This window comes from Panulirus ornatus, chromosome 30 (genome assembly GCF_036320965.1).
Source record: "Panulirus ornatus isolate Po-2019 chromosome 30, ASM3632096v1, whole genome shotgun sequence".
NCBI lineage: Eukaryota > Metazoa > Arthropoda > Malacostraca > Decapoda > Palinuridae > Panulirus > Panulirus ornatus.
In genome coordinates this window covers 23,420,500-23,436,720 of record NC_092253.1, presented here as the reverse complement: position 1 = coordinate 23,436,720, position 16,221 = coordinate 23,420,500, and the positions used below count along the sequence as shown (strand labels likewise).

The 16,221-nt window shown below is 41.9% G+C and overlaps 1 protein-coding gene across 4 annotated transcripts in view; it reads right to left on the bottom strand.

The window, feature by feature from the left end:
* The window catches only part of LOC139758490 (nuclear pore complex protein Nup98-Nup96-like), a 162,364-nt gene that overhangs the window by 106,536 nt on the left and 39,607 nt on the right, over positions 1-16,221 (bottom strand). For all 4 annotated transcript variants that reach the window (XM_071679978.1, XM_071679980.1, XM_071679981.1 and 1 more), the window contains exons 11-12: positions 2,970-3,114; positions 779-1,076 (exon numbers count right to left, since the gene is read on the bottom strand). In XM_071679978.1, coding sequence (XP_071536079.1) covers positions 779-1,076; positions 2,970-3,114 — 443 coding nt within the window. The remainder of the gene's footprint in view (positions 1-778; positions 1,077-2,969; positions 3,115-16,221) is intronic.

The following is a 16,221-nucleotide window of genomic DNA, read 5'->3' as shown; positions in this document are numbered from 1 at the left end:
TCAGTCGCCTTCTACGACACGCCGGGAATACGTGGGAAGTATTCTTAATCCCCTATCCCCAGGGATAATAATTACATATACATATACATATTCATACGTGGTTGCCTTCACCCGTTCCTGGTGCTACCCCGCCCCAAAGGAAACATCATCGCTATTCCCTGCTTCAGTGAGGTAGCGCCAGATAAATAGACAAAAGAGGCCACACTCATTCACACTTATCTCCAGCTGTCATGCGTAATGCACCAAAACTACAGCTCCCCATCCACATCCAGGCCCCACAGACCTTTCCATGGTTTACCCCAGACATTTCACATGCCCTGGTACAGTCCATTGACAGCATGTCGACCTCAGTATACCACACCATTCCAATTCAATCTATGCCTTGCACGCCTCTTACCCTTCTGTACATTTAGGTGCCGATCCCTCAAAATTATTTTTACTCCATCCTACCACCTCCAATTTGGTCTCCCACTTCTCCTTGTTCCCTCCACATTTATATGGCCCAAACCATGGCATATGAAGCTGCCAAAGGAAAACATGGAGAGGCCTGTAGGAAATGATTGTGGGAAGGGGGCTCCATTTTCAGTAAATTATACATGACAGCTAAAGTGTAGATGTAAGCTTCTAAAGAAGGCTGTCTTTTTATATGCTCCTAGCACTATTTTGCTGTGCAGGAAACAAAGGAAATGGCTAACAAGTCTGAAAAAATTCTGTCGTGCTTCTTTTCTGAAAAGTTAATAGTCAACAATTACAAGAGAATAAACAGTTTTGAGATTACCTTAATGATGTCAGGTGTGGGAGAATTCTCATGTGAGGGTGGGCCACTAGTATGCAAAGGAGTACTGTCACCAAGGGGACTGACAGGGGTTGTCAGAGGTGAAGTTGCATCAGCACTCTCTGATTCCCCATTTACTCTGACAATTGGACTGCCCAGAGGGGCTGAGTCACCCTTGACTCCCTTGAATGCCTTCAAGTTCAGCTTCCTTACACTAGGATACTTTGTAGGTTTTAGAAAATCTTCAGAACTCTCCTCATTGGGATCTTCTAATCCCCTAAACAACCAGTGGCGATTATTCCTGTAAGAAAAAAATCACATTCCTACAACATACATTATTGGTTAATCTTGCTTTAACATGGAACAAGAAGTATGGTGTAAACACATCACTTATAAAATGTTAAAATACCAAGATTCATTCTATGGCAAATATTTTGCCAGTTAAGTATCAATGAAAACATGAAAACGATTAATGCATTTCTGCCAAAGCATCAATAATAATCAAACTACCATTCTTTAAAGTTCTTGATGTTTACCTGGACTCACATCCGTACAACACTGCTGGAACTACTATACCTTCAAGCATACCAATCTTCATCTTTGCAAAAACTGACATCTTCCACATACTCCTCAACACACCTAGGATCTTACTCCCCTCTCTGACCCTAAAACTCACTTCAGCCCCCATGGTTCCATATGTAACTACATCTCCCAAATACCTAAAGCTTTCCTCTTCCACCACATCCACCTCATTCCAACTCACACTCACACCATCCTGTCCTACCCCCTCCTACACTTCATTACCAAATTTTTGTTCATGATATTTCAGTAAAAGATCTTCAGATAGCATATGGCTGACTTTCTACAGAGGAGAAATAACCAAAGTAAGAGCCAACATGGTTTTCAAGAAAAGAGGTCATATGCAACACACCTTTCAGATCTCTACAAGAAAGAATACTGTCTAAAGTATACAGAAAGGCTAGGTGGAATGTCTGTATCAAGACTGCCAGAAAGCAATTGATGCTATCACATTGGAGGCTGATTAAGAAGCTATATCACCAGACAGGAATAAGGTGAAGACTTCTTGAATGAATATATTTTCCAGTTTGAAGGAAACAGGATGCATGTCAGAGGAACCTTTCTAAAATGGGATGAGGTCACCAGGAGTGCCACAGGGTTCTGTTCTGGTACCATTTCTTTTCTTAATCAATGTAAATGACTCGCTAGAAGGTAGGAAATCCAACATGAATATTATTACCCATTATACCAAAGTGAAGGAACTAATAAGCAACTTACAAGTGGACCTTAACAACTCCAAAATTGGTTTGATACATGGTTGGTGACATTGAGCACAAGTTAATGTAAAGTAATGATGATAGAGAACAGCAAAAGAAGACCTCAATACAATCATCATCAAGCAGGAAATAAGTTGCCAGAACAAGTCAGCACAGCCCTTAACCTGTTCCAAAGTACCTTCTTAGGAAAGAAATGAAGACCATCTGTCTGCAAGGAAATACTGGATTTGTATTCAAGTTCATCTATCACCTATGTCTCTGTCATCCATTCCCTCCAGGAACTCTCATCTAGCGGATGGTCACGTAAAAAGAGATAAAGAAATATTCAGCAAGCTATTCACATCATGCATTAGGCCAAAACTAGAATATAATTCTCATGTGTGGTCAATGCTCAAAAAAAAAGCACAGAGCTAATTTAAAGAGAAAGTCAATAGGAAAGCAACAAAGGTGGTACAAGAATTAAGGGAGATGGGCTACAGGGAAAGGCAAGAGTATTTGAAATTGTCCACCTTGAAGAGAGAAGAATGAAGAGTGATATGATCACTCTTTAAAACAGGTAAAAGACAGAGAACAGTTCTTTGAGGAATGTACAGATAAAACAATCATAAATAACAAGACATAAGGCAAAAAAACTTGTCAATAAGGATTTAAGGAAGTGCTTTTATATTAAAAGTAATGGATGAAGGAAATCAAATGGTTGAGACTATGATTAACGGAGACAAAATACTGATATCTAAGAAGTTTTAAGATCAAAATGGGGCTTGATCAGCCTAAAGCTCCCTATCCATCAGTACAAACAGGTAATTACCAGTGTAATGCCATTAATAAAAAATGAAATATAAAATACTCTCTAAGATTGAAAAGAATCAAGAAATTGGTCAATATGAACACAAACTTACCCTTGGTTGTTGGTTTTGTTGATAGGCTTTGGCCGAGGTTTGTTGTTTGCCACAAGGGAAGGTGAAAGTACGTAAGTGGGCTTTAGATTTGAGCTGGTCAACTTTGACCCAACTTGATCACTGGTTGATGGACTGCTGCCTTTATCTGAAATATCAGTACAAATCACTACAAAGGAACTAGAACAAGGACCTTCATACTTAACCAAATCTTCAGCTCCTTTACTACACCCTTTCCTTGCAAATTTACTTTTACATAATAATACAAAGCATTATCTCATTAATAATAAAAGAAAAATGCAAAGTACCTTACATTTTTCTTAATATAGCTAAATCTTGCAACTCCTCTGCATGACCAAACATTGGAAGGAGAGCAGTATCAAAGCCAGGAGTGACAGTGGAGGGAGTTCAGAGCATGATAACAATTGCTCATAAACTATTCATTTGTTCAATTTTGTTGGAAAGGGAATTTCATCATGATAAAGATGTACATTGACTCTGCATAGTTTTACCATCAATTCATCTTATCTATATGTGAATTTTTTTTTTTTTTTCGGTCTCCCGCGTTTGCGAGGTAGTGCAAGGAAACAGACGAAAGAAATGGCCCAACCCACCCCCATACACATGTATATACATACGTCCACACACGCAAATATACATACCTACACAGCTTTCCATGGTTTACCCCAGACGCTTCACATGCCCTGCTTCAATCCACTGACAGCACGTCAACCCCGATATACCACATCGCTAAAATTCACTCTATTCCTTGCCCTCCTTTCACCCTCTGCATGTTCAGGCCCCGATCACACAAAATCTTTTTCACTCCATCTTTCCACCTCCAATTTGGTCTCCCTCTTCTCCTTGTTCCCTCCACCTCCGACACATATATCCTCTTGGTCAATCTTTCCTCACTTATTCTCTCCATGTGCCCAAACCATTTCAAAACACCCTCTTCTGCTCTCTCAACCACGCTCTTTTTATTTCCACACATCTCTCTTACCCTTACGTTACTTACTCGATCAAACCACCTCACACCACACATTGTCCTCAAACATCTCATTTCCAACACATCCATCCTCCTGCGCACAACTCTATCCATAGCCTACGCCTCGCAACCATACAACATTGTTGGAACCACTATTCCTTCAAACATACCCATTTTTGCTTTCCGAGACAATGTTCTCGACTTCCACACATTCTACAAGGCTCCTAGAATTTTCGCCCCCTCCCCCACCCTATGATCCACTTCCGCTTCCATGGTTCCATCCGCTGCCAGATCCACTCCCAGATATCTAAAACACTTTACTTCCTCCAGTTTTTCTCCATTCAAACTCACCTCCCAATTGACTTGACCCTCAACCCTACTGTACCTAATAACCTTGCTCTTATTCACATTTACTCTTAACTTTCTTCTTTCACACACTTTACCAAACTCAGTCACCAGCTTCTGCAGTTTCTCACATGAATCAGCCACCAGCGCTGTATCATCAGCGAACAACAACTGACTCACTTCCCAAGCTCTCTCATCCCCAACAGACTTCATACTTGCCCCTCTTTCCAAAATTCTTGCATTCACCTCCCTAACAACCCCATCCATAAACAAATTAAACAACCATGGAGACATCACTCACCCCTGCCGCAAAACTACATTCACTGAGAACCAATCACTTTCCTCTCTTCCTACACGTACACATGCCTTACATCCTCGATAAAAACTTTTCACTGCTTCTAACAACTTGCCTCCCACACCATATATTCTTAATATATATATATATATATATATATATATATATATATATATATATATATATATATATATATATATATATTATTTTTTTTTTTTATTATACTTTGTCGCTGTCTCCCGCGTTTGCGAGGTAGCGCAAGGAAACAGACGAAAGAAATGGCCCAACCCCCCCCAATACACATGTATATACATACGTCCACACACGCAAATATACATACCTACACAGCTTTCCATGGTTTACCCCAGACGCTTCACATGCCTTGATTCAATCCACTGACAGTACGTCAACCCTGGTATACCACATTGCTCCAATTCACTCTATTCCTTGCCCTCCTTTCACCCTCCTGCATGTTCAGGCCCCGATCACACAAAATCTTTTTCACTCCATCTTTCCACCTCCAATTTGGTCTCCCTCTTCTCCTTGTTCCCTCCACCTCCGACACATATATCCTCTTGGTCAATCTTTCCTCACTTATTCTCTCCATGTGCCCAAACCATTTCAAAACACCCTCTTCTGCTCTCTCAGCCACGCTCTTTTTATTTCCACACATCTCTCTTACCCTTACGTTACTTACTCGATCAAACCACCTCACACCACACATTGTCCTCAAACATCTCATTTCCAACACATCCATCCTCCTGCGCACAACTCTATCCATAGCCCACGCCTCGCAACCATACAACATTGTTGGAACCACTATGCCTTCAAACATACCCATTTTTGCTTTCCGAGACAATGTTCTCGACTTCCACACATTCTTCAAGGCTCCTAGAATTTTCGCCCCCTCCCCCACCCTATGATCCACTTCCGCTTCCATGCTTCCATCCGCTGCCAGATCCACTCCCAGATATCTAAAACACTTTACTTCCTCCAGTTTTTCTCCATTCAAACTCACCTCCCAATTGACTTGACCCTCAACCCTACTGTACCTAATAACCTTGCTCTTATTCACATTTACTCTTAACTTTCTTCTTTCACACACTTTACCAAACTCAGTCACCAGCTTCTGCAGTTTCTCACATGAATCAGCCACCAGCGCTGTATCATCAGCGAACAACAACTGACTCACTTCCCAAGCTCTCTCATCCCCAACAGACTTCATACTTGCCCCTCTTTCCAAAATTCTTGCATTCACCTCCCTAACAACCCCATCCATAAACAAATTAAACAACCATGGAGACATCACTCACCCCTGCCGCAAAACTACATTCACTGAGAACCAATCACTTTCCTCTCTTCCTACACGTACACATGCCTTACATCCTCGATAAAAACTTTTCACTGCTTCTAACAACTTGCCTCCCACACCATATATTCTTAATATATATATATATATATATATATATATATATATATATATATATATATATATATATATTATTCTTTTTTTTTATTATACTTTGTCGCTGTCTCCCGCGTTTGCGAGGTAGCGCAAGGAAACAGACGAAAGAAATGGCCCAACCCCCCCCAATACACATGTATATACATACGTCCACACACGCAAATATACATACCTAGACAGCTTTCCATGGTTTACCCCAGACGCTTCACATGCCTTGATTCAATCCACTAACAGTACATCAACCCTGGTATACCACATCGCTCCAATTCACTCTATTCCTTGCCCTCCTTTCACCCTCCTGCATGTTCAGGCCCCGATCACACAAAATCTTTTTCACTCCATCTTTCCACCTCCAATTTGGTCTCCCTCTTCTCCTTGTTCCCTCCACCTCCGACACATATATCCTCTTGGTCAATCTTTCCTCACTCATCCTCTCCATGTGCCCAAACCACTTCAAAACACCCTCTTCTGCTCTCTCAACCACGCTCTTTTTATTTCCACACATCTCTCTTACCCTTACGTTACTCGATTAAACCACCTCACACCACACATTGTCCTCAAACATCTCATTTCCAGCACATCCATCCTCCTGCGCACAACTCTATCCATAGCCCACGCCTCGCAACCATACAACATTGTTGGAACCACTATTCCTTCAAACATACCCATTTTTGCTTTCCGAGATAATGTTCTCGACTTCCACACATTCTTCAAGGCTCCCAGAATTTTCGCCCCCTCCCCCACCCTATGATCCACTTCCGCTTCCATGGTTCCATCCGCTGCCAGATCCACTCCCAGATATCTAAAACACTTCACTTCCTCCAGTTTTTCTCCATTCAAACTCACCTCCCAATTGACTTGACCCTCAACCCTACTGTACCTAATAACCTTGCTCTTATTCACATTTACTCTTAACTTTCTTCTTCCACACACTTTACCAAACTCAGTCACCAGCTTCTGCAGTTTCTCACATGAATCAGCCACCAGCGCTGTATCATCAGCGAACAACAACTGACTCACTTCCCAAGCTCTCTCATCCCCAACAGACTTCATACTTGCCCCTCTTTCCAAAACTCTTGCATTTACCTCCGTAACAACCCCATCCATAAACAAATTAAACAACCATGGAGACATCACACACCTCTGCCGCAAACCTACATTCACTGAGAACCAATCACTTTCCTCTCTTCCTACACGTACACATGCCTTACATCCTCGATAAAAACTTTTCACTGCTTCTAACAACTTGCCTCCCACACCATATATTCTTAATACCTTCCACAGAGCATCTCTATCAACTCTATCATATGCCTTCTCCAGATCCATAAATGCTACATACAAATCCATTTGCTTTTCTAAGTATTTCTCACATACATTCTTCAAAGCAAACACCTGATCCACACATCCTCTACCACTTCTGAAACCACACTGCTCTTCCCCAATCTGATGCTCTGTACATGCCTTCACCCTCTCAATCAATACCCTCCCATATAATTTACCAGGAATACTCAACAAACTTATACCTCTGTAATTTGAGCACTCACTCTTATCCCCTTTGCCTTTGTACAATGGCACTATGCACGCATTCCGCCAATCCTCAGGCACCTCACCATGAGTCATACATACATTAAATAACCTTACCAACCAGTCAACAATACAGTCACCCCCTTTTTTAATAAATTCCACTGCAATACCATCCAAACCTGCTGCCTTGCTGGCTTTCATCTTCCACAAAGCTTTCACTACCTCTTCTCTGTTTACCAAAACATTTTCCCTAACCCTCTCACTTTGCACACCACCTCGACCAAAACATATATATATATATATATATATATATATATATATATATATATATATATATTCTTTCTTTTTTCTTTCGTACTATTCGCCATTTCCCGCATTAGCGAGGTAGCGCTATGAACAGAGGACTGGGCCTTAGAGGGAATATCCTCACCTGGCCCCCTTCTCTGTTCCTTCTTTTGGAAAACAAAAAAAAAAAAAAAAAAAAAAAAAACGAGAGGGGAGAATTTCCAGCCACCCGCTCCCTCCCCTTTTAGTCGCCTTCTACGACACGCAGGGAATACGTGGGAAGTATTCTTTCTCCCCTATCCCCAGGGATATATATATATATATATATATATATATATATACGTATGTAAGTAGGAGAGATGGCCAGAGAGCGTTATTGGATTACGTGTTAATTGACAGGCGCGCGAAAGAGAGACTTTTGGATGTTAATGTGTGGAGAGGTGCAACTGGAGGGATGTCTGATCATTATCTTGTGGAGGCTAAGGTGAAGATTTGTATGGGTTTTCAGAAAAGAAGAGTGAATGTTGGGGTGAAGAGGGTGGTGAGAGTAAGTGAGCTTGGGAAGGAGATTTGTGTGAGGAATTACCAAGAGAGACTGAGTACAGAGTGGAAAAAGGTGAGAACAATGGAAGTAAGGGGAGTGGGGGAGGAATGGGATGTATTTAGGGAATCAGTGATGCATTGCGCAAAAGATGCTTGTGGCATGAGAAGAGTGGGAGGTGGGTTGATTAGAAAGGGTAGTGAGAGGTGGGATGAATAAGATTATTAGTGAAAGAGAAGAGAGAGGCATTTGGACGATTTTTGCAGGGAAAAAATGCAATTGAGTGGGAGATGTATAAAAGAAAGAGACAGGAGGTCAAGAGAAAGGTGCAAGAGGTGAAAAAGAGGGCAAATGAGAGTTGGGGTGAGAGAGTATCATTAAATTTTAGGGAGAATAAAAAGATGTTCTGGAAGGAGGTAAATAAAGTGCGTAAGACAAGGGAGCAAATGGGAACTTCAGTGAAGGGCACTAATGGGGAGGTGATAACAAGTAGTGGTGACATGAGAAGGAGATGGAGTGAGTATTTTCAAGGTTTGTTGAATGTGTTTGATGATAGAGTGGCAGATATAGGGTGTTTTGGTCGAGGTGGTGTGCAAAGTGAGAGGGTTAGGGAAAATGATTTGGTAAACAGAGAAGAGGTAGTAAAAGCTTTGCGGAAGATGAAAGCCGGCAAGGCAGCAGGTTTGGATGGTATTGCAGTGGAATTTATTAAAAAAGGGGGTGACTGTATTGTTGACTGGTTGGTAAGGTTATTTAATGTATGTATGACTCATGGTGAGGTGCCTGAGGATTGGCGGAATGCATGCATAGTGCCATTGTACAAAGGCAAAGGGGATAAGAGTGAGTGCTCAAATTACAGAGGTATAAGTTTGTTGAGTATTCCTGGTAAATTATATGGGAGGGTACTGATTGAGAGGGTGAAGGCATGTACAGAGCATCAGATTGGGGAAGAGTAGTGTGGTTTCAGAAGTGGTAGAGGATGTGTGGATCAGGTGTTTGCTTTGAAGAATGTATGTGAGAAATACTTAGAAAAGCAAATGGATTTGTATGTAGCATTTATGGATCTGGAGAAGGCATATGATAGAGTTGATAGAGATGCTCTATGGAAGGTATTAAGAATATATGGTGTGGGAGGCAAGTTGTTAGAAGCAGTGAAAAGTTTTTATCGAGGATGTAAGGCATGTGTACGTGTAGGAAGAGAGGAAAGTGATTGGTTCTCAGTGAATGTAGGTTTACGGCAGGGGTGTGTGATGTCTCCATGGTTGTTTAATTTGTTTATGGATGGGGTTGTTAGGGAGGTGAATTCAAGAGTTTTGGAAAGAGTTGCAAGTATGAAGTCTGTTGTGAATGAGAGAGCTTGGGAAGTGAGTCAGTTGTTGTTCGCTGATGATACAGCGCTGGTGGCTGATTCATGTGAGAAACTGCAGAAGCTGGTGACTGAGTTTGGTAAAGTGTGTGAAAGAAGAAAGTTAAGAGTAAATGTGAATAAGAGCAAGGTTATTAGGTACAGTAGGGTTGAGGGTCAAGTCAATTGGGAGGTAAGTTTGATAGGAGAAAAACTGGAGGAAGTAAAGTGTTTTAGATATCTGGGAGTGGATCTGGCAGCGGATGGAACCATGGAAGCGGAAGTGAATCATAGGGTGGGGGAGGGGGCAAAAACCCTGGGAGCCTTGAAGAATGTGTATAAGTCGAGAACATTATCTCGGAAAGCAAAAATGGGTATGTTTGAAGGAATAGTGGTTCCAACAATGTTGTATGGTTGTGAGGCGTGGGCTATGGATAGAGTTGTGCGCAGGAGGGTGGATGTGCTGGAAATGAGATGTTTGAGGACAATGTGTGGTGTGAGGTGGTTTGATCGAGTAAGTAATGTAAGGGTAAGAGAGATGTGTGGAAATAAAAAGAGCGTGGTTGAGAGAGCAGAAGAGGGTGTTTTGAAATGGATTGGGCACATGGAGAGATTGAGTGAGGAAAGATTGACCAAGAGGATACATGTGTCGGAGGTGGAGGGAACGAGGAGAAGCGGGAGACCAAATTGGAGGTGGAAAGATGGAGTGAAAAAGATTTTGTGTGATCGGGGCCTGAACATGCAGGAGGGTGAAAGGAGGGCAAGGAATAGAGTGAATTGGATCGATGTGGTATACCGGGGTTGATGTGCTGTCAGTGGATTGAATCAGGGCATGTGAAGCGTCTGGGGTAAACCATGGGATGCTGTGTAGGTATGTATATTTGCGTGTGTGGACGTATGTATATACATTTGTATGGGGGTGGGTTGGGCCATTTCTTTCGTCTATTTCCTTGCGCTACCTCGCAAATGCGGGAGACAGCGACAAAGCAAAAAAAAAAAATATATGAAAAATGTAAGAAATAATTTAGAAAACTGAAACTTCTAGCTTGAAATGAAATGAAAAATGAATGTCACATAATGGTTCAACCTCTGGCTATGGAAAAAGGGAAATGTATAATTTATTTACACAAACGTCAATAGTAGTTTTCATCAATTTAACCACTGTATCATACTGCCACACCCAACTCTCCAACTACACCTCCTCCCACACCCATCCATGCCAGTGTACTGCTTGAACATGAGTTTTAAGGGTATGAAGAAGAAAATAGCAACTTACAAATTAGAATGTACTTTGTGTAATGAAGACAATTGCGAAACATCATAAGCCAATATTCCAGTTTCAGTTAAAATTACATCCCAACTAACTTGTCCCTCAACCCTGCTGAACCTAATATTAGACCTTGCTCATATTCACATTTACTCTTAACTTTCTCCTTTTGCACACTTTTCCAAACTCAGTCACCAACTTCTAAAGTCCCTCATTCGAATCAGCCATCAGTGCTGTATCATCAGTGAACAATTGACTCACTTCTCACACATCCCTGCCACAGACAGACCTTCACTGGGAACCATTCGCTCTCTTCTCTTCCTACTCATACACATGCCTTACACCCTTGATAAAAACTTCCGCACCATATATTCTTAAGGACTTCCACAAAGCATCTCTATCAACCCTATCATATGCCTTCTCCTGATCTATAATGCCACATATAAATCCATCTGTTTTTCTGAGAATTCTCTCACATTCTTCGAACCAAACACCTGATCCACACATCCTCTACCACTTCTGAAAGTACACTGCTCCTCCCCAATCTGATACTCTTTCTACATGCCTTCACCCTCTCAATCAATGCCTCTCAAACAATTTATCAGGTATACTCAATAAACTTATGCCTCTGTAGTTTGAAAACGCACCTTTATCCCCTTTGCCTTTATACAATGGCACTATATGTAAGCATTCCCCAAATTCTCAGGCACTTCACCATGATATGTACCAACCAATCAATGTCAGTCACTCTTTCTTAACAAATTCAATTGCAATACCACCCACTCCCGCCGCCTTGCTGGATTTCATCTTCCGCTAGGCTTTCATCACCTCTTCCCTCTTCACCAAACCACTCTCCATGACTTGCTCACTTCATATCCAACCCCAACCATAACACCCTACATCTGCCACTTTATCAAGCACATTCAAAAAATCCTTCAAAATACTCAATCCATCATTACCTGTTGTCACTTCCCCTTTACTCCCTTCAATGATGTTCCCAGTTGTTTTCTTGTCTTTTGCAAATTATTTACCTCTTTCAAAAACATCTTTTTTTTTTTCTTCCTTAAGTTTAATGATACTCTTTCACCCCAACTTTCCATTTGCCCTCTTTTTCAGCCTTCCTCTTAACCTCCAGCCGCTTTCTCTACTACATTTCCCAATCATTTTCATTATTTCCTTGTAAGTATCATCCAAATGCCTCTTTTCTCTTTTTTTTGTTTTATGTCAAATATCATTCTCCAACCTTATCTGAACATAAAGTAAGCAATTTGCTTGCCATACATTGTTGTTGTTGTTTATATTCTTTTATTAAAAAAAATCGAGGATGTAAGGCATGTGTACGGGTAGGAAGAGAGGAAAGTGATTGGTTCTCAGTGAATGTAGGTTTGCGGCAGGGGTGTGTGATGTCTCCATGGTTGTTTAATTTGTTTATGGATGGGATTGTTAGGGAGGTGAATGCAAGAGTTTTGGAAAGAGGGGCAAGTATGAAGTCTGTTGGGGATGAGAGAGCTTGGGAAGTGAGTCAGTTGCTGTTCGCTGATGATACAGCGCTGGTGGCTGATTCATGTGAGAAACTGCAGAAGCTGGTGACTGAGTTTGGTAAAGTGTGTGAAAGAAGAAAGTTAAGAGTAAATGTGAATAAGAGCAAGGTTATTAGGTACAGTAGGGTTGAGGGTCAAGTCAATTGGGAGGTGAGTTTGAATGGAGAAAAACTGGAGGAAGCGAAGTGTTTTAGATATCTGGGAGTGGATCTGGCAGCGGATGGAACCATGGAAGCGGAAGTGGATCATAGGGTGGGGGAGGGGGCGAAAATTCTGGGAGCCTTGAAGAATGTGTGGAAGTCGAGAACATTATCTCGGAAAGCAAAAATGGGTATGTTTGAAGGAATAGTGGTTCCAACAATGTTGTATGGTTGTGAGGCGTGGGCTACGGATAGAGTTGTGCGCAGGAGGATGGATGTGCTGGAAATGAGATGTTTGAGGACAATGTGTGGTGTGAGGTGGTTTGATCGAGTAAGTAACGTAAGGGTAAGAGAGATGTGTGGAAATAAAAAGAGCGTGGTTGAGAGAGCAGAAGAGGGTGTTTTGAAATGGTTTGGGCACATGGAGAGAATGAGTGAGGAAAGATTGACCAAGAGGATATATGTGTCGGAGGTGGAGGGAACGAGGAGAAGAGGGAGACCAAATTGGAGGTGGAAAGATGGAGTGAAAAAGATTTTGTGTGATCGGGGCCTGAACATGCAGGAGGGTGAAAGGAGGGCAAGGAATAGAGTGAATTGGAGCAATGTGGTACACCAGGGTTGACGTGCTGTCAGTGGATTGAATCAGGGCATGTGAAGCGTCTGGGGTAAACGATGGAAAGCTGTGTAGGTATGGATATTTGCGTGTGTGGACGTATGTATATACATGTGTATGGGGGTGGGTTGGGCCATTTCTTTCGTCTGTTTCCTTGCGCTACCTCGCAAACGCGGGAGACAGCGGCAAAGAAATATATAGTCTTGGGAGTAAAGTCAGGGGTTAGTGAGAGGACAAGAGCTAGAGAAGGAGTAGCACTACTCCTGAAACAGGAGTGGTGGGAGTATGTGATAGAGTGTAAGAAAGTAAACTCTAGACTAATATAGGTAAAACTGAAAGTGGATGGAGAGAGATGGGTGATTATTGGTGCATACGCACCTGGGCATGAGAAGACAGATCATGAGAGGCAAGTGTTTTGGGAGCAGCACAATTAGTGTGTTAGTAGTTTTGATGCACGAGACCAGGTAAAAGTGATGGGTGATTTGAATGCAAAGGTGAGTAATGTGGCAGTTGAGGGAATAACTGATATACACGGAGTGTTCAGTGTTGTAAATTGAAATGGTGAAGAGCTTGTACATTTATGTGCTGAAAAAGGACTGGTGATTGGGAATACCTAGTTTGAAAAGAGAGATATACATAAATATACGTATGTAAGTAGGAGAGATGGCCAGAGAGCGTTATTGGATTACATGTTAATTGATAGGCACGCAAAAGAAAGACTTTTGGATGTTAATGTGCTGAGAGGTGCAACTGGAGGGATGTCTAATCATTATCTTGTGGAGGCGAAGGTGAAGATTTGTAGAGGTTTTCAGAAAAGAAGAGAGAATATGGGGGTGAAGAAAGTGGTGAGAGTAAGTGAGCTTGAGAAGGAGACTTGTGTGAGGAAGTAACAGGAGAGACTGAGTACAGAGTGGAAAAAGGTGAGAACTAAGGAGGTAAGGGGAGTGGGGGAGGAATGGGATGTATTTAGGGAAGCAGTGATGGCTTGCGCAAAAGATGCATGTGGCATGAGAAGCGTGGGAGGTGGGCAGATTAGAAAGGGTAGTGAGTGGTGGGATGAAGAAGTAAGAGTATTAGTGAAAGAGAAGAGAGGCATTTGGACGATTTTTGCAGGGAAATAATGCAAATGAGTGGGAGATGTACAAAAGAAAGGGGCAGGAGGTCAAGAGAAAGGTGCAAGAGGTGAAAAAGAGAGCAAAAGAGAGTTGGGGTGAGTATCATTAAATTTTAGAGATAATAAAAAGATGTTTTGGAAGGAGGTAAATAAAGTGCATAAGACAAGGGAACAAATGGGAACTTCAGTGAAGGGGGCTGATGGGGAGGTGATAACAAATAGTGGTGATGTGAGAAGGAGATGGAGTGAGTATTTTCAAGGTTTGTTGAATGTGTTTGATGATAGAGTGGCAGATGTAGGGTGTTTTGGCCAAGGTGGAGTGCAAAGTGAGAGGGTTAGGGAAAATGATTTGGTAAACAGAGAAGAGGTAGTAAAAGCTTTGCGGAAGATGAAAGCCGGCAAGGCAGCGGGTTTGGATGGTATTGCAGTGGAATTTATTAAAAAAGGGGGTGATTGTATTGTTGACTGGTTGGTAAGGTTATTTAATGTATGTATGTCTCATTTTGAAATGGTTTGGGCACATGGAGAGAATGAGTGAGGAAAGATTGACCAAGAGGATATATCTGTCGGAGGTGGAGGGAACGAGGAGAAGTGGGAGACCAAATTGGAGGTGGAAAGATGGAGTGAAAAAGATTTTGAGTGATCGGGGCCTGAGCATGCAGGAGGGTAAAAGGAGGGCAAGGAATAGAGTGAATTGGATCGATGTGGTATACCGGGGTTGACGTGCTGTCAGTGGATTGAATCAAGGCATGTGAAGCGTCTGGGGTAAACCATGGAAAGCTGTGTAGGTATGTATATTTGCGTGTGTGGACGTATGTATATACATGTGTATGGGGTGGGTTGAGCCATTTCTTTCGTCTGTTTCCTTGCGCTACTTCACAAACAGGGGAGACAGCGACAAAGCAAAAAAAAAAAAAAAAAAAATGTCTCATGGTGAGGTGCCTGAGGATTGGTAGAATATTTGCATGGTGCCACTGTACAAAGGCAAAGGGGACAAAGGTGAGTGCTCAAATTACAGAGGTATAAGTCTATTGAGTATTCCTGGGAAATTATATGGGAGGGTATTGACTGAAAGGGTGAAGCATGTACAGAGCATCAGATTGGGGAAGAGCAGTGTGGTTTCAGAAGTGGTAGAGGATGTGTGGATCAGGTATTTGCTTTGAGGAATGAATGTGAGAAATACTTAGAAAAGCAAATGGATTTGTATGTAGCATTTATGGATCTGGAGAAGGAATATGATAGAGTTGATCGAGATGCTCTGTGGAAGGTATTAAGAATATATGGTGTGGGAGGCAAGTTGATAGAAGCAGTGAAAAGTTTTTATCGAGGATGTAAGGCATGTGTACGTGTAGGAAGAGAGGAAAGTGATTGGTTCTCAGTGAATGTAGGTTTGCGGCAGGGGTGTGTGATGTCTCCATGGTTGTTTAATTTGTTTATGGATGGGGTTGTTACGGAGGTGAATGCAAGAGTTTTGGTAAGAGGGGCAAGGATGCAGTCTGTTGTGGATGAGAGAGCTTGGGAAGTGAGTCAGTTGTTGTTCGCTGCTGATACAGCGCTGGTGGCTGATTCATGTGAGAAACTGCAGAAGCTGGTGAATAAGTTTGGTAAAGTGTGTGAAAGAAGAAAGTTGAGAGTAAATGTGAATAAGAGCAAGGTTATTAGGTACAGTAGGGCTGAGGGTCAAGTCAATTGGGAGGTAAATTTGAATGGAGAAGAACTGGAGGAAGTGAAGTGTTTTAGATATCTGGGAGTGGATTTGGCAGCGGATGGAACCATGGAAGCGGAAGTGAAT